The following is a 19,914-nucleotide window of genomic DNA, read 5'->3' on the forward strand; positions in this document are numbered from 1 at the left end:
TTTCATTCAGTATATATTTCAAATTTGATGTTATTTTTTTTATATTAAATTATTTTAAAACAAAACATTTCTTAAAATGGATAATTTGGCAAAAAATAAATTCTGTAGAAATTGGAGACTTTTTTTTCCCCTTTTACAGTTTATTTTCTTTATTCTTGTTTTTTTCCTTTAATTTCTTTTTCTTTTAAATTTTCTTTAAGTAATTTTTTTTTTCTTTTTTCTTTTTTTTTTTAAATAAAAAAACTGTCAGTGGTGATCTTGAGGTAAGATCCAAGAAAACTGAATTTCCTTTCTGAAGTCAAAGATAGTTCAAAGGTCGGATGTTAAGATGACATGTTACATATACTTACACATGTGTCTGTGTGTGTGTGTGTGTGTGGGGGGGTGTATGTGTACGCGTATGTATGCTACAAGCGTTTCACACACACGTGTGCATTTTCTATGCCTTCCTAAATTAATGTCTGTGTGTTTAGTTCATTTTAGCCATCACAGTTAAGACCGTGCTGGAGCACTGTCTTTATACGTGTCCTTACTATACATGAATGTAGTATGTACTTGTTATATATTTGTGTTAATATGTTGGTACACTCACACTCACACACACATATATATATGGATGTGTGTGTGTATGTGTGTGTTTGTCTTTTCAGAGTTGTTTGTGATACATAATGTGTTCCTTCTTTTTTCTTTTCTTTTCTCACCATTTTAAGTACAAAACAGCTGTCCCACCACCACCACCACCACCATGCCAGTCACTCACCCGGATTCTTATTTGATTTAGGGACTTTTTGTTGTTTGTTGTTTTTTTGTGTGTGTGTGTGTGTGTGTCTGTGTGTCCATCATTCCTGTGTCTTCTCATCAATCTAATATTGACTCCTTTGCTTGACAGGAACAACATTAATACACCGAATATGGTAACAGATAAGAAGGAAAGGGGGGGGGGGCAGAAAGAAAAGCTGCAAAATCAAAAGAAAATTCAGAAGAGCAAAGAAAGACTTGTGTAGATTGGTTAGGAAGGAGAGAGAGAGAGAGAGGGGCAGAGAGACAGAGAAGGGGGGATGGATGGACAGGTAGATAGATAGATAAACACAACCCTCTCTCCACACACACAGTAAGATAAAAAGGTAGGTAGAGAGAGAGAGAGAGAGATGGATATATATAGGTAAGTAAATAGTTATATAGACTGACAGAGAGACAAGCATTTCAAACATGAGAAAAAAAAGACAGAGAGGAAGACAGACAGACAGACAGACAGACAGAGATAAAAGCAAAAATGATAAAGTTAGTAAGACCAAATCATGGTAAAACACAGTTGTTGTGGTGGTGGTGTTTAAGGTCGCAACTTCCTGAGTCTATGAAGGATGAGGTAAAAAAAAACCAGTGGAACTACCCAAAGATGTAAACAGAGACCTGGGAAAATTTATTTCTCTTTGTGTATGTGTGTATGCATGTGTGTATGCATGTGTGTATGTATTAAATCAATTGTTTTATTCTGTGTGTTTTAATAATAATAATAATAATAATAATAATAATAATAAGTATCATAATAATATTAATAATAATTATCTGTGGGTGTTGATAATTATAACATTATTAGATTTCCTGCAGTGGGAAATTAAGGCAACATTTGTAAAAAAAGTAACAGGTTGAGAGAGGAGAGAGAGAAAGAGAGAGAGAGAGAGAGAGAGAGAAAGAGAGGGAGGGATAGTGAGAGATGGAGTAGAGAAAGAGAAGAAATCAAGAGAGAGTGAGCCTATATACAACTAATTGTTTGCTGTCCGCCGATAAACAATTTGCGATCTGGAACTCTGCCTGGAAAAGAGACAAATATATGTAAGCAAATAAGTAGATATACAATAATTAAACAGAAAATAAATACAGTTCTATATTTAAGAGATGAAGAATTATGCACATTCTGGTATAGCCGTCTGGTTTCATCAGTCCTCAGTCAAATCGTCCAACCCATGCTAGCATGGAAAGTGGACGTTAAATGACGATAATGATTTACATTATTTACATTTGACAGATATTTGTCATCTTGTTTCTGTCTACCAAATCCATGGGCATATGGCGTAGTGGTTAAGAGCACAGGCTATTAACTCCCAAGCTTCCGAGTTCAATTCCAGGCTGTGACCTGAATAATAATAATATCGAAAATACCTTAGGAAATGAGAAACTAGGTTCGAAATTTTCCCAAGACACCTGGTGAAGGCTGGAGGGTATATCAGCCGAAACATTGTGTTAACAACAAACAAGATGAGGACAAATATCCGTCAATTGTAAATGAATCTTTGTTTTATTAAGGCATTGACATTACATGTGAAATCCAACACAAACCATCGCATACAACTAAACATGGCACAGAATGATGAGATTTTGATTTGAGGTTCACAACTGGAGTGTCCACTTTATTATTTTCTTCAGCAATACCAGATCAAGAAACACCGAATTATTGTAATTTTCTTCCACCTTAAGCAGAACATATTGGCAAGTTGACACGAAATGGCACCACAGAACCAGTTAAGCATCTGAGTGTCTTTTCCAGGAACACAGTGTTGTGTCAGTGACAAGAATTGAACTTTCAATCTTTGAATTGGTTGTGTAGAGGTGAAGATATTAGTTGTGTGGTTGAGAAGTTTGCTTCTTAACCACACGGTTCTGGGTTCAGTCCCACTGTGCAGTGCCTTGGGAAAATGTCTTCTACTGTAGCCACAAACTGACCATAGTCTTCTGGGTGGATTTGGTAGACAGAAACTGCAATGGTGTGTGTATGTGTTGGTGTCTCCTTGTCTTTGTAAGCAAGTGTCACTGCCATATAAATAGTATCCTTTGCTTCTAATGTTCAATGAAAACATGCCTGACCATAAGGAGGACCACTGGAGACAAGGATGGCAACAAGAAGACCATCTGGACATAGAAAATCTGCCTCAACAAATTCCATCCAATCCATGACAGCATGGATGCTAGAATGATGATGGGGGTTGGCAACTTAACATCAACCAAATAAAGAAACAAACATTTCTTCATGTTGATAGCTAACTTTGGCAGACACAGTGCCACAGATTTAGATAGAGAAAAGCAATTTAACCGTCCCTAATATTGCATACAACAGGGCCAAATGGTTAAAATATTGATCATCACAAAGTCTCAGGTTTGATCCCACTACATGGAATCTTGACCAAATCTAACCCAAGATTTGTGAGCGGAAATTGGTCAGATAGAAATTTGAAGCTCATCAGATGGAAATTATTCTGGTAATTTAAAGGTTCAACCTTGTCACATTGATCCTACCTGAGGACCATGTTAAGAGTTCTACACATGTGTGGAATACAAAGTTATTTCCATGCTGATTGAATAAGCAGGGACCTCAATCCATTGAGCAACTGACCACTTGTCATCAAACTGGATGGATATTTATTTTGGTCACAATATCATTGATCCTCATTTTATCACAGCTGTCCTTAGTTTTGCTGACCTTGGGCTAAACAACAACCAGACAGACAAATCAGACGCACTTACTTCTTCTGTTTGCGCTCTTCTCTTTTGGCTTGCAACTTCTCCATAGCCTCATTAAGCTGTTGTTCAACAATATCGCGTTGCATAACATCCTCCTCGTCTTCCAGCTTCTCCTTCAATTCATCAGCTTGTTTCTGTAATTCTTGAATGGAACTGTAAGTTTCCTGGTCTTCGCTATCCTGCAAAGATTTGAGGTTACTTTTGTTTTTTTATGTTGTTGCTATTATTGGTAAATGGTTTACATGAATTTGGCAATAGTGACAGCAAGATTGGAAATGGTATCTGTCTGTTCACAACAGGTACAGCATAACGACTCAAAGATTGCAAATGAATTAGGATTAAAAAATGGCTGGTTTTTAACAAACAAAAGCAACAGAAATAAATACTTACTCTTGTGTTCCTTATATCAAAATGGATTAAAAGAGAAGCTAACTCTAATTCTTCTGAATAAGCATTCAATAATGGAACAACTCGATAACCTGAGGAGGAAACAAAAAGTGGAGAGAATTTGTTAAGAAAATCATAAAAATGGTTTCCGGAGTATTTGTTTGAGCTTTTCAAATCCCACTAAAACCAAGTTCTAGTATTTAAGGGCAGGTGAAGGCTGATGCCACCTCAGGTTGATGGGAACCTGCTACTGGTAACCAGGTAATCCAATACCAGCTGTTCATGCTCGAGTGGTTAGCAACTAAACCAGCCCCTACTGGGCTTGCCTTGTGGGAATGGTGTGGGGGACCCCAGACTGGATTAAAAAAGATAAAACTTATCAAAGATGAGTGAACTCAATTAGACAAAAATGGTACCAATATCCTGGAGAGGAATGGGTGCCACCAGAATGATTAAACCCAATAAAAGACTTGAAGGAGAGTTCCACCAACATTTAATTGTGTACCAGTCTGGTCAAGGCCCAGGTTCATATAAAAAGAAAAAGCCAATATCACAAGGAATGGAAATGATTGGTCAACTGCCCAACTGCTGAAATGTTAAAGGAAGGGTTTGACAAATATCAGGGCTCAATTTCATACACTTACTCCACCCTAAAACTGCTGGCCTTGTGCCTATGTAACACCTCCGCCTCCTCCTTCTTCTTCTTCTCATTAGAATGTCAGATAAAATGCTTAGAGGTATTTCTTCTGACTTTTTAAGTTCTGAGTTCAAATTCTGTTGAGGTCAGCTTAGCCATTCATCCATAAGGGGTTGATAAACTAAAGTACCAGTTGCATACTGGGGTTGATTCAGTCCACTTATCTTGACAACTACCACGGTGCCAGTAGTATTTTCTAATAATAGACTTTCATGCAAACATCAAACTGAGCCGATCAAAAAGACATATAATGCTTGGAGTCTTTGCAGAATTTAGCATCAGCTTCCTTACCATATCGTAATGTATGCACAGGGAAACCAGCCTGTCCAAGAAAACTGGGATCTCCTACCATATCTTCCACTTGCACAACGATTCGCAATAAGGCCAGATCAGGACATTCAATATCAAAGTGACATACTTCATTCCAAACTGGATTTAGACCACTGTCCACTGTTAAAGAGAAAGCAAAAACAAATGTATATATAAATGTGTGTATGTGTATATGTGCTTATATAATGTTATGCTAAGAAGTGGTTCATGGTACCAGAATTTTCGATTTGAGTTACTTATAACAAACTATCCCAAATCATTCTCAGAGCACTCACATAACTGGAGCCAAGGCCGGTCAGTTTGTACTGGCATTGAGTTGTAAATGAAACAGTGATATTTTGAAATCATTTAATATGCATGTTTCAGCTTTCTATAACAGACAATAGGAAATGCATCCATTAAGTAAACCTTCCTCAGTTAAAGCATTTCAAATATGCTAGAATAGGAGGTAGCAGAAGGGTAGAAGGATAGAATGGGGTGTAGCAGAAAGGTAGAGGGATAGAATGGGAGGTAGCAGAAGGGTAGGATGATAGAATGGGGGGTAGCAGAAGGGTCGAGTGGGGTGTAGCAGAAAGGTAGAGGGATAGAATGGGGGTAGCAGAAGGATAGAATGGGGGGGTAACAGAAAGGTAGGGGGGTAGCTCAAAAGTAGGGGAAGAGAGTAGGGAGTTGTAAAATAATATAGGGTTCCAAGTGAAAACAAAGAGCAATTCTGAAATAAATTTAGTGAATAACAACAAAACATAGCAAGATCTAAACAAGACACTGAGCTATCAACCTGGTGCTCATCTGCCTCTCTACATACCCCCCACCCCACCTATTTTCCCTCATTATATTGGTCCTGTGGCACAAAAGATATTTATTATTCCTTTTGTTTGTTTTCACTTCTTTTAAATTGTTCAACCTTTTAACTTTGGATTAATCATGAATTATGTCGTAGTTTACAGATTTCAATGATATGCCAGCTTAGTTTTAGAATGGCAATGTAGGGTTGGTGTGAGAGGCCAGATCTGGCCAGTTTCAGCATAAGACAGGTCAAATATTTTGGCCGGAGGTATCCAAAGGGTCAAATGTAAACAACTGCCTATACCCCACCACCCACCCCTGTCTCCAATCAGAGAAGTATCTCTTTCTTCTTACAAGACTTCTAGAAACATCTTTACCTTTCGTACTTGAATGCCATTTATGGGTGTCACAGTCAAGGCCACAGACCTCAACCTCAACAAGTGGACTGGCAATGCCTCGACCTTGCTTTACTAAATGCCTGGCACCAATTATCTGAATAAAAAAGAAAAAGAAAGAAAGAAGGAAGTAAAAGGCAAAGAATATTCTACATTCATTGGGTTTTATTTTCTTTTATTTAGAAATTACAAAAGTCTATGAAAAAATATTGTGGAAAAGCTTTAAAGAAATTGCAAATAAATATTTGGTTGAGAAACCTTTTGAAGAGAGGAAGTTAAAACTTGTCAATGTGGCCCAAAACAGATACCCCCCCCCCCCCCCCCACTGCAAACAAGACATATTCTTTGCATTTTTATTAAGAAAACAACATTGTATTCATAAGACTGCTGGAAATGCGAATATAAACTAAAAAATGACCAAAAGTTTGCATAAATGGAATAAATTATTTTGCCAAAGAAAAGAAAAAATCTAATGTTTTGGACAAAACTCTTCATTAGATGAAGGCTGGCCCCTTCCTCATGGCAAAATAATTTATTTTACTTGGACAGGTTTTTGGATTTACTATTTAATGATGCAGACTATCACTGGTTTTCTGGAACTCTGGTGTTTCACTTAAAAACTAGGTTGACCCCAGTGGAATTTAAAAAGGGGCTATGTAATTCTCCACACAAACACAAATATGTCCTGTGTCCTTTCATAGAAATGTGGTTACACTTTGTCTTTATATATATCAAAAGTAAACAAGCATTGTGGAATCCAATTCTATTTAGGATACTCACTATGACCAGAAAGAATAAGGACCAAGATGGGGTGAAGAAAAAAATGGTTCAATTAGAATTAGGAAATGGTTCCAACCACTACTTTATAGAACTCTCATATCAGTAAACAACAGAAATAGGGGATAAGATAGGGAGATAAAGCTCAAAATATGGGGAAGGCATTTGGGAAACCATTGCAATGTTCCAGGAACATTCAGATACTGTTCCTTGAAAAACCAATAGAACTAACTATGTATTCATGGAGAAATCAAGTAGAATTGGAGGGTATATCAGCCGAAACGTGTTAACAACAAACAAAATGAGGACAAATATCCGTCAAATGTAAATAATGTAAATAATGTAGAATTGATTTCTCGCAAAGACCAAGACCTTTGGCATTATGCTGTGTTTGAGAAAAAGACCCATTGTGCTAGGCAAAATTGTTGCAGATACTGGTGTCATGCAAATTAGCACGTGAACACACCACAATGTCATGCAAATGGCACCTGTACCAGTGGCATGTAAAAAGCACCCACTACACTCTTGGAGTGGTTAACGTTAGGAAGGGCACCCAGCCGTAGAAACCATGCCAAATCAGAGTGGAACCTGCCAACGCAGTCAAACCGTCTAACCCATACCAGCATGGACAATGGACATTAAATGATGATGATGAACTAGTTTCTGATGACAAAGTAGAAAGCCTACTATTTAGAGAAGTAGCATAGTCATAGGACTTGACCATAGTATAACTGGTATTTACTTTTTTTTCTTTTTATCTTAATGACTTAGCAGGGATTTCCAATAAAATCTGGACTTGGAACGTTAAAGTAACAAAGTGGATATTGCAAAAGATCCAGCTTCACATTCTTCTCTCTTAATTATTCAATCATAAAATTGTAAAGATAATTTATAATTAACAGTTTAATTATAACGAAAACAGTGAGACTGAAAGAAATATCAACTTACTGTCATCGTTAACATCATTGGTTCAATTCCTTTCATTGTCTCGACATTGAAAGGATCGTAGTCCTCAGCCCTCATACATTCCGGTTGTAATATATAACCACATCTGAAAAACAACAAACAATTTTCTAAATGCAACAAGCAATCAATGGAAACAAACCATGGCATAAGCTTATATACATACACTGTTACAAGGTGTACTGGCACCACGTAAAAAGCATCTGTACCACATAAGAAGCCTCTGCGTTGACTCCACATAAAAGGCACCCAATATACACTCTGTGAAGTGGTTGGCATTAAGAAGGGCATCCAGCCATAGAAACCGTGCCAAAACAGACAACTGGGGCTTGGTGCAGCTCTCTGGCTTGCCAGTTCCTTGACAAATTGTCCGATCCATGCCAGCATGGAAAACAGACGTTAAATGATGATGATGAGACACAATGTAGTTAAGATACTGGATTTGCTCTCATATGCTACGACATGAGATAGGAAGTGCAAGATTTAAGCTCTTTGAGAGTATGCATCAGAAAACAGTATTGTGTCTACAAGATGCTAATGTAAGAGGTATATGGGATGTGCAGCATGTCAGACGTTGCTCACATTTCCCTTTGTCAAATGCTCTGCAGCAGTACAAAAAGTTAATAACATTGTTGAAGTGTAGTAACACGGGGAGAGGAAACTCCAGTGATTAAGTATAATTCAAACGTTACAGTCAATGAAATGAGTACATATTTATTAGTATGATATATAGCAGAGCCATTACAGCGTCAAAGATCCATTTTAAACGGAAACTGTTAAATTTATGTTTCATGAAAGGTTAAAATCTTCATGAAATAAATGGGTGGAGCAATCAGCCTCGTTTGGCTGAACTAACGGACATTTTACATATTGTCGAGATTTTAAAAACATTTTAGTATTTTAATAGAAGTAAAACTTTACGATGGTTGGATGGTTGTTAAATGTACAAATGAAATAACAGGCAAAAAAAAAAAAAAAAAAAGTTGCATATAAAGGGAGACAACTACGATCAGCACGAGCTGATTCAATATTTATCAATTGCAAAATTTAATGTTTAAAAGCAAAACATATTTAAGAGCGAAGTAATATAAGCTATTGTTTGAATAATGGGGGAAATATGTTCAGTGTTGTCTTCCAGACTTGAAAAAACTGTCAAAAGTATCTTAGTTCTGCTATTATTATTTTTCTCTCACAGCAATACATGTACATACGTTTTAAGCTTAGTGTCAAGTTATTGAGAATAATGAACAAAAAGACAAGTGCAAAAAAACTAGTTGATTGAAGTAACAAATGCACAAATCAATAATTAATTGTATTTAAAGAAAATATTCAGATTTCAGAATATTGGTTAAAGGAAAAACGTTAAGTTGATACGTCTTATTAATTAAAATATTCATTCTTTAATCAAAATATGGCGTACTGTCATCTCACATTATGAGCAAATGCACGTGAGTGAAAGGGAGAGAGAGATATGTTAACAACTTTAAAAAGTTATTTTTAAATCTGGTACACACTCAAACCTGATATGTCTACTGAATCAGGGGGATGAGCTATTGTGAATTAAGACTCTTATCCCACAGATATATTACAGTACTTGTGGCAGGATTTTGAACTTGCAGCCATTGGCTGCTGCACCAACCACCTTATCAACGTGGCTACGCACATCAGCAAAGTACAAAAGAAGGTGTAAAATAAAACATGACTTACTGGCCGTTCATGGCAAACCGGCTGTGATGTAAATGCATGCTTCGGTCTCCAGTCTGATAATTTAGGGCAAGCATTTGGGATCCACAGCACCACATTGGAACAGGATAGAAATTGGAGGAGTCAACCCGGTGCCGTCCTGGATAGATTCGGCTAAGTTGATTTCTGTTATATGTGAACAAGCAGTCAAGGTAATTTAATCAGAAGGGAACATATTGTAACTACCATAACCAAAGCAGACGCATATATATTTTTTTTAATGGAAAATTACTAAAACGGAGCATTGTTTTGAAGGGTTTACTTGAATAAATGTACTTATTCAGTGGGTCTCTTTTGGCAAACCACTAAGTTATGGCAACGTAAATAAACCAACACTTATTGTCAAGTGCTAGGAGTGACAAATGCAAAGACACACACATAGAATGGACATTCACACAATTTCTGTCAACCAAATTCACTCCCAAGGCATTGGTTGGCCTGGGGCTAAAGCAGAAGGCATTTGCCCAAGGTGTCACACAGTGAGACTAAACCAGGAACGACAAGGTTGGAAAAACAGCCTCCTTAACCACACAGCCATCATACCTGTATAAGCACGTGTGTGTGTGTGTGTGTGTGTGTGTGTGTGTGTGTGTGTGTATATATATATATATATATATATATATATATATATATATACAGTTCTATATTTGAGAGACGAGGAATTATGTACATTATTTACATTTGACAGATATTTGTCCTCTTCTTGTTTGTTGTTAACACAACATTTCAGCTTTCATCAGGTGTCTTGGGGAAATTTCGAACCTGGATTCTCATTCCTAAGGTATTTTTCGATGTCATTATTATTATCATTATTATTATCATTTTTATTATTACTCAGGTCACTGCTTAGAATTGGGGGCATATAGCTTAGTGGTTAAGAGCGCGGGCTACTAACCCCCAAGATTCCGAGTTCGATTCCAAGCAGTGATCTGAATAATAATAATATCGAAAAATACCTTAGGAATGAAAACCCAGGTTCGAAATTTCCTCAAAACACTTGAAGGCTGGAGAGTATATCAACCGAAACGTGTTAACAAGAAACAAGATGAGGACAAATATCTGTCAATTGTAAATAATCATCATCATCATCATCATCGTTTAACATCCGCTTTCCATGCTGGCATGGGTTGGACGATTTGACTGAGGACTGGTGAAACCAGATGGCTGCACCAGGTTCCAATCTGATCTGGCAGAGTTTCTACAGCTGGATGCCCTTCCGAACGCCAACCACTCTGAGAGTGTAGTGGGTGCTTTTACGTGCCACCGGCACAAGGGCCAGTCAGGTGGTACTAGCAATGGCCAGGCTCAAGTGGTGTTTGAGCCAGTCCAGCAGCACTGGCAATGACCTCGCCCGAATGTTATTTTCACCTGCCACCAGCACAGTAAGGCGATGCTGATAATGATCGTGCTCGAATGGAGCTTTTTCCGTGCCACCGGCACGGAAGCCAGCCAGCTGCTCTGGCTGCCATCACACTCGGATGGTGCTCTTAGCGTTCCACTGGCACGGCTGCCAGTCATTGAATTTGTGAATTTGATTGCTATGATGAAGAGGACGATGAAGACAATGATGAAGGGGACGACGATGATGAAGGGGACAATGATGACGAAGAGGACGACAATGACAAAGAGGATGACGATGACGAAGTCGATGACGATGACGAAGAGGATGACTATGATGAAGAGGATGACAATGACAAAGAGGATGATAAAGAGGACGACAATGATGAAGAGGATGGCAATAATGAAGAGGATGATGATGACGAAGTGGATGACGATGAGATGATGATTTCATAGTAAAGGATATTTGGCAAATAATTTTGCTTCTTTCTTGGTCATCTTCTCAGCTTTTGTTTCCGGCAGGGAAGACATTTCATAGTAATTACCAAATTCTGAAGTGAAACAGAAATAAAATTAACAAACAAAAACAGTTCACAGAATCCTACCTGCAACGTTTAAGTCAATGATATACAAATTTACAAAAGAGGGAAAGAACCTTTTTTTTTCAAATCAACAGACTTTCATTATAATATCTTTTTACAACCACTACAAGGTCTCACTAAGAGACACTGCATCATCATTCAGTCGGTTCTCATGTTATCTCGCAGACTATCCACTCATGCCCAACCCTATAACACTCAAATCTCCACCTGATCACACTTATTCAGTGTCTTACTCCTCAGCTGATCATTTTGTCTTATCCTTCCACCCCAAAATGACAATCCTCTGAAACTCTTTCCATAAATCTGATCAGATTCTTGTTGCCATGCTACCACCTTCTTCATAAAACCATTCACAAAAAAAAACCGATGGTCTGTAAACTCAAATGTTATGCCACTGCAATCATATCTATAGATACATTGATGGGTTACATCAATGTTGTTGTTGATATTGCTATTTCTTGGAATGTATCAAACTCTGAAAAATTTTACGAGCAGCTGGAATGGTAATATTATGGTACTATATATATGTGGCCAAAAATTAACTTCATTCTTTGTGATTGACAACGGAAAAAACTTTATATTCATGAGTGAAGGGAGGGGCTGTACTGTTCACAAGTTCTCTTCACAACCAGGTAACTTCAGGTTTGATTCCACTCTGGGGTAACTTGGATCATGTGTCTTTCACTTTCACTTTGGACATTGTCCTGTGAGTGAAATGCAGCAGAAACCTACTTTGTGTGTGTGTGTATTCTGATGTAATTTGATGTACACAGCACCTAGTCACATTCAAATCAGTAAAGAGAAGTTAACTATAATGGGACATAATTCGGGTGAACTCAGCTACTCAATAAATAAAACCATTAAAAGCAGTGCTCCAGCATGGCTGTAGTTAAGACTAAAACAAATGACAGGACAAACAAGTGAAGGACGAAAAGTAAAGTTGACCTTGGTGTAATTTGAACTCAAAACATGAAGACAGATGGAATGCTGCTAACGATTCTGCCAGCTCACTACCTTTACTACTACTGCTAATAAAAATATAATAATAATAATAATAATAATAATAATAATACTGACTGTAAGGAACAGCTTGACAGTAGACAATGAGGTCAGAAAATTCCTGAGCAATATGTTTGGTTCGTTCTAATTGCAATCCATGATTTACCTGTGAAGTAAAATATATAGTATCAGTAAAAAAAGTATCAAATGCCTCACAAATAGTTAATAAAACACAGCAGACATTTCCAAACTGTGTGGCCCTTAGGGCCAACAGATGTGCCAGGAGTTTGGGAAGTGAATCAGAAAATGCTGGCGTGTTTAGAAAACTGAAACGTTTTGATTTGAATGCATCAGTGTGTGAGTGTATACACACACACACACACACACACACACACGGGGTGTGGTGAATAAATTGTCATCTGAATGACACAAAAATGAAAATAACTCTGACATCTCATTTTAACAGATATATTTACCAAAATTATATAAAAACATCTTGAAATACTAAACAGTAAATATATTCAATAAAATCGCCTCCAGACGACTTCAGAATCTCCTGCAACTCTTCTGGGCAGTCTCCTTGTTTAAGTTGGTGAATGCTGCCATAATCCTTGCCTTCAGTTCATCTTTGGTGTTTAGTTGGTCTCTCACTTAACTGTACCCCACACATAATAATTAAGGGGGTTGCAGTCTGGGGAGTTGGGTGGCCAGATGTTAGAGATATTCTCTGTCTCAACCAGAATACTAATTTTACAAAAGTGCAACTTTCTCCCAAAGACGTACAAGAACGGAAATGGTCGACTACCTCCCTTTCAGTGTCCTCACAGGGTACCAGACACCAGCGCAGAATTTCTGAGTTCTTGTACAAGTGCCAGATAAACATTGGTACAACCCTGAGTTGATCCATCCTTTTCATAGGATTGGTTTTGTGGACTGTAAGGTTTCTAATCACACTCCTCATCAGGTAAGCCTAATGGAGGTAGGAGCACAGTTTAGTTGCCAATGAGCTGACCATGTGACAGGTTATTCTGGATTACATGACGTCAGCAGTGGTCATTAACATGTAGCCTGCCACAAGATATCGATATGATCTGTTTCTATTTGCCAAAAGCGTTCTATTAACTTTCTCAAATCAGAAAGCTGAAATATTTTGTGTGGTGGTATACAGGTACATAGTACATGTAATTACAGGTATACAGGTATACAGGTACATAGTACATGTAATTACAGGTATACAGGTACATAGTACATGTAATTACAGGTATACAGGTACATAGTACATGTAATTACAGGTATACAGGTATACAGGTACATAGTACATGTAATTACAGGTATACAGGTATGCAGGTACATAGTACATGAAATTACAGGTATACAGGTACATAGTACATGTATTTACACTACAATGACGTGGTATGAGTTATCTCGTAGCAATGCAAAATGCTCAGATTGGTTTGCTATGAAAGCTTTGAGGGGATGTTATTCATTATTTGACTATGTCTCTTCATTGTATAATGTTTTCTTTATTTTTTCAGATTTACATACCTGGCAAAATTGTATAGATTGCCAACTACGAAATAACTTGTAGTTGGTAGTCAACGTGTTAAGCAGAAGGAGAGACACAGATACACACACCAATTAATCACAAGCCTAGATATGCGAATAGCTTACAGTAATTGCAGCTGTGTACATATCCAAGAGATCAAATTCATTGTAATCCAAAGAGTAAATGTAAATACTAATTGTGAGACTGAAGAGTTTAGAGAATTGCATTCTTCTTACCAGAATCAAGATTAAATAATTCATCATCATCATCATCATCATTTAACGCCCGCTTTCTATGCTAGCATGGGTTAGACGATTTGACTGGGGACTGGCGAACCAGATGGCTACACCAGGCTCCAATCTGATCTGGCAGAGTTTCTACAGCTGGATGCCCTTCCTAATGCCAACCACTCTGAGAGTGTAGTGGGTGCTTTTTATGTGCCACTGTATACAAGATATAAAAGACGCAAGAAAAATTCCACATACCCGTTCATTGGCAGAAGCGATGCACTTGCTTATGGCACTGAACCATTCCACAAAGTCATTTGAAGTTTCACAACCAATTTCTAGTGGACTATTCTGGTAGCAATTATAAATTCTAAAGACAAACAGGTTGGTAGGACCAGTCACATTCTCTGTCAATAAATACAAACAGAAACACAAAATTTCAGGCTAAAAAAATAATAGTTTAAATACAGTGTTGTTGATGTTGTTGTTGACAATATTTGAAGTCACAACATAAAGGGGTATATTTAAAGACTCCAAGACCCTAACTCTATACTATTTCTGAAAATCCTTCAAAGAAAGTGCCTCTATCTGATTACTTGACTTGCTAGTAATAGCAACCAATTTTCCTTTGAATTACCATAAGCAAATAAGGGAGCTTCTCAACTGACTTGGAGTTAAACCAAAAAAGGAGTTAAACCAAAAGAAGAAAAAGAAAAGAATTTTAATGCCTTTTCAAGAGTGCCTTCCTGTCTTTGAAGAAAGAAAGGGAGAATGAGAGGCCTTACCTATAATACTGTTCTTTAAATCTATGGATCCTTTCTGTAAAGAACCGAGATCAGAAGTGTCCCCTGCATCATCAGCACCATCAATTTCTTCAACATAATTGGCAGGGAACCAATGCTGTTTGTCAGTGCCATAATCCCCTCGCCACCTGAAACAATAAAAGATGAACATATTCCAGTGCTTCTCTCTTTCAGGTAATAAATTCCTGTTGGGGAAATTAATGGGATTTTGGCAATAATTGTTGCTGTTGTTTAGTTAGAAGTGTAGAAGCAGTCTGGTGGATGAAAGCGATGAGGTTCATGAAAATGTGAGTAGAAAGATTGCTTCAGAGAATTGTAATTTGGAAAGAGAGAGAGAGGGGGGGGTGAGGTGGAGTATTTAGTGAGAGGATTGTGAAATGAATTCCAATAAAGATGGCAATGGAAAGAAAGGTAGGTGCATCAGATGAGTTAAGAATTGGAAAATAAGAAGACGGAGGGAGGATAGCATATGTGGTGAGGTGGGATGTGGATGTAGTGCGCTGTTGAGTGAAGATCTGTTGATCAGCAGGGTGGCACCTGTTATGTTTTTATGTGGCAGTAACACTATCTTAGATACGTGGTCAGCATTCAAATGCAGGTAATGCTTTAGAGACATTAGTAACTGAGCGGGGAAGCCAAAGAATTTTCTGGAAAACTTTTGGGGCATATGTCTATTTCTTCAATGCTGACCTGGGAATAAACAACCACTTTGTGTTAAAAATCTCAGGAACTGTTGTGTTACAGCCCCACCCAGTTGTTGTTGTTTGTTGTGATTGCATTCACTCACAACATTCACAAACAAGTCCAACTGATAGGTGCAAGTGTGGCTGTGTGCTAGGAAGCTTGCTTCCCAACGACATGGTTCTGGGTTCAGTCCCACCGTGTGGTATCTTGGGCAAGGCTGACCAAAAGTCTTGTGAGTGGATTTGGTAAATGGGAACTGAAAGAAACCTGTTGTGTGTATACATACATACATACACACACACATATCTATATCTATATAGATATGTATATGTGTATGTATATATATATATATATATATACCTACCTATATATATATACGTGCGTATATACACAAATACTTACATACACACACACACACTCACACATATATATACACAGGGTGCGATGGGTAAATTGTTACCATTTTGCATTTTTAATTTCATGCATGTGCATTGTTTGTTTTTGAATTTGTTGACTACACAGTATAGTACGGTCAGTTGGGCATTGTCTGTGAGAAAAACAGCACCATGACGCAATTCATTCCCCCACCCCCACAACCACACAGATAAATAGAAAGAGAGACAGACAAAGCTGCTGATAGTAAAGAAAAGGTGTCACTGACCATCCCCCTTCTTGTTTATGGACATTATTCACAATGGACCCTCTTCGGAATGACAATTCATCAGGTCGCTTGGCTTGGTAGTCTTGGATAGCTTTTACTTTCACCTGAAGAGAGAGAGACACAGAAAGAACCAGCTGAAATTGGAACCTGTCCTTCGGAGAAGACAGAGAGTAGAAGCATTTAAGTCCTGTAAAACTGAATCAATGATAAAACATGGGATATTGGAGCAGCGAAAACCATAAAAAGTGATGAGACAATCTGGTTGTAGTGACAGAGGTGGTGGTGGTCATTTTCGTTGTGGTGGTCTGAGGAAGTGGCAGCTGTTTTGCTTTTTCTTTCTCCATGTATTTTAGCTTCAGCGGCTGAGTTGTGACCTTTAATGAAAGGTGTTCCAGCCATGGGTCCCCAGTCTTTTCCTGTATGCAAGGGACATATGCAAAGCCACATTAGTCAACATGTTCTTAAAAACAGTAGGGTTTGGCTACTATTTCCAGCAAGTCTAACAACTATGTAGAGGCTGTCTTGTTGGTTCATTGGCCTGTTGTGCAATAGGTGGTGTGTGTGTGTGTGTGTGTATGTGTGGCAGGGAGATGGTAGAGGTGGTGGTGGTGGTGTCTATATATATATATATATATATATATATATATATATATATATATATATATATAACTTTAAAATACAGAGATGCCTATAATAGGACATCTAACCCGCTAGAAAGAGCAGCAAAAAACTCTATACCACAAAAATAGGGATAATTTCGAAAGAGAATGAAAAATAAAAACTTTTATCAGTCTATACTCTGTACCATGGTTTCAAGTTATTTAGCAAGATAAAAATAAATCTTACTTGGACAACTTTCTTCAGCAGAGTACCACAAACAAGCGAGTAAACACGAGTCATAGGGAAATACGACCCACGTTTACACACTTAATTTTTCAAATTATACCGCGCATGTGCGCTTTATCTTATCGGCAGTAAATATAAAATAAATGCCGATTTTCCTTCAGAAATTAGCCAAAAAATATTAGAAGCATCAGTTGTGGCGTGCAAGAGAGACGATTGCGCTGGTATGGACATGTGGTGAGAATGGAGGAGGATAGCTGCGTGAAAAAGTGCCACACCCTAACAGTTGAGGGAACCCGTGGAAGAGGTAGGCCCAGGAAGACCTGGGCTGAGGTGGTGAGGCAAGACCTTCGTACATTGGGCCTCACCGAGGCGATGACTACGGACCGAGACCTTTGGAAATGGGCTGTGCGTGAGAAGACCCGGCAAGCCAAGTAAGATCGTTGCCAGTGCCCCTGGACTGGTTCTTGTGCGGGTGGCACATGAGATGCACCATTTTGAGCGTGGCCGTTGCCAGTACCGCCTGACTGGCTCCTGTAGGATTTTCGAGCGAGATCGTTGCCAGTTCCCCTGGACTGGCTTGTGCGGGTGGCACATAAAAGACACCATTTCGAGCGTGGCCGTTTTCGTGCGGGTGACACGTAAAAGCACCCACTACACTCTCTGAGTGGTTGGCGTTAGGAAGGGCATCCAGCTGTAGAAACTCTGCCAAATCAGACTGGAGCCTGGTGTTGCCATCCGGTTTCACCAGTCCTCAGTCAAATCGTCCAACCCATGCTAGCATGGAAAGCGGACGTTAAACGATGATGATGATGATGATGAAATCATAGGGCAGCAAAAAAATTTCTAAATCTCTCACAGAAATTTATGCAGTAGCAGCATGATAAAGTGATAGTATGTTGTCAACTTAATGTCCCATAAAAGGGAAGAATGCTACTGTTATTTAGCCCTAGGAAACACCGTTTCCTATTGGACTTGACACATTTCCTGTGCCCTTATGTTTTCAAAGTGGAGATAAGAAAATAGTTGTTCTGATCACTAAAGTTATAATTTAGTTGATTTTTAATAAAAAAAAATTTCTTGCCTTACTAACTACATCATATCTACTCGTGTCTACTTTGCTCTCATGATTTAAGGTTAAGTCAGTATTTCAAACGAACACAACTGTTTCCAATCTGTTTAGAGCAGTGAACAAGATTTCCTTGTGATACCCAAAGATAGCAAAATGGAATGGAACACCAAAAACCCAGTATTTAATGCAGTATCAGCACCAAGACAAGAACCACCATTTCTTCATCTATCCTTAATTATATAAAAAGCAGCAGCAAGATATTTGTTTCTTTGCATTTATTGGTCTTTGAAGAAAGTCATTAAAATTCATTGATTCAGATCTCAATCTGAAGTGTAAATACACCATCATGTCACAACAATACAGAAATTATAGACAAATGCTTCAAAGGCATCAACAATGAAAATACAACAAAAAAATAAAACAAACTGTGTGCAATATCTATGCATAAATACACAAAAAAAGAAAGACAGAATCAAATTGTATGCCACATACATACACACACACACACACACACATCCAGGTATGTATATGCATAAACACAGAGAGAAGGATATAATCCAAACTGTTTGTTGACAAATTAACCCAATATTCTGTTAAACAGTATGTATGTATGTATGTATGTGTGTGTATGTATGTATGTATGTATGTATGTATGTATGTATGTATGTGTGTGTATGTATATATGTATGTGTGTGGGCGTGTGTATGTATGTATGTATGTATGTATGTGTGTGGGCGTGTGTATGTATGTATGTATGTATGTAGAAAATAGAGACAATCTTGAATGCAGCTGTGAAAACAGCTTAGAAGATGTGGAGGAAAGTGTCCAGCAAGCCAGTGTAGAGAATCAAATCCTGTATCTTTTAAATTCTAAGTTTTTGTTCATAAAAAAACTGTTCTCACATTCCAAAAGCTATCATCTAGCATTATAAAAGATGGTATTTGTTGTCAAGAAATGCTTAAAAGGGCGCCGAGGACTCAGTTGGAATTTAGAAAGTACAAGGTTAGATTCTCTGCAGTGGCCTACTGGGCACTTTTTCCTCCATCTTCTAAGGGTTTTTACCCAATCTTCTAAACTGTTTTCACAGCTATTGTGTGTCTGAGATTTATTTTATTTTCTGTTAAATACCAACTCACTTGGCAATTCTATGTTTGTATATATGTGCATGTGTGTGTGTGTGTGTGTGTGTGTGCACGCACACATATGAACCAACACTTAGGGCTGTTACTCCACAGCTCAAGTTACACTACATCTCTGTTTCTCTTCCACCTAAATCTTACATAATATCAAATTGTATTACATCATAAACATGTTCATCAATGTAAAAAATCAAGTTGTTCAAATATAATGAAATAAGCAGAAAAGTTTCAAAGATATACGGAGTCATGCAACATTGGGAAACTGATAAAGCAACAACACTGCTGAAAATTAGGTGTGAAAAGATAGAGAAAAGGGCAAAGAAAGTTCATAGCATATTGTATAGCAACTTTTGAAGCAGCTCAACTATAGTGTGGAGAATAAGATGAAGCTGGTACAGTGCATAGC

The 19,914-nt window shown here is 37.9% G+C and overlaps 1 protein-coding gene across 9 annotated transcripts in view; it reads right to left on the reverse strand.

Annotated features, from left to right (window-relative positions):
• Positions 1-555: 555 nt before the first annotated feature.
• The window catches only part of LOC106874041 (1-phosphatidylinositol 4,5-bisphosphate phosphodiesterase gamma-1), a 145,438-nt gene continuing 126,079 nt past the window's right edge, over positions 556-19,914 (reverse strand). For 4 of the 9 annotated variants that reach the window (XM_052974028.2, XM_052974026.2, XM_052974027.2 and 1 more), the window contains 12 exons: positions 16,455-16,558; positions 15,092-15,237; positions 14,565-14,713; positions 12,612-12,699; positions 11,395-11,483; positions 9,559-9,725; positions 7,837-7,939; positions 6,094-6,208; positions 4,892-5,050; positions 3,907-3,995; positions 3,520-3,695; positions 1,396-1,812 (listed from right to left, as the gene is read on the reverse strand). In XM_052974028.2, the coding sequence (XP_052829988.1) occupies positions 1,764-1,812; positions 3,520-3,695; positions 3,907-3,995; positions 4,892-5,050; positions 6,094-6,208; positions 7,837-7,939; positions 9,559-9,725; positions 11,395-11,483; positions 12,612-12,699; positions 14,565-14,713; positions 15,092-15,237; positions 16,455-16,558 (1,434 nt within the window). In that variant the 3' untranslated portion in view covers positions 1,396-1,763. Of the gene's footprint in view, positions 1,813-3,519; positions 3,696-3,906; positions 3,996-4,891; positions 5,051-6,093; positions 6,209-7,836; positions 7,940-9,558; positions 9,730-11,394; positions 11,484-12,611; positions 12,700-14,564; positions 14,714-15,091; positions 15,238-16,454; positions 16,559-19,914 lie in introns of all 9 variants that reach the window. The other 5 variants (XM_089364650.1, XM_089364649.1, XM_089364648.1 and 2 more) reach the window with 3 other exon arrangements.

This window comes from Octopus bimaculoides, chromosome 16, assembly GCF_046866305.1.
Source record: "Octopus bimaculoides isolate indiv1 chromosome 16, ASM4686630v1, whole genome shotgun sequence".
In the NCBI taxonomy this organism is placed as follows: Eukaryota; Metazoa; Mollusca; class Cephalopoda; order Octopoda; family Octopodidae; genus Octopus; species Octopus bimaculoides.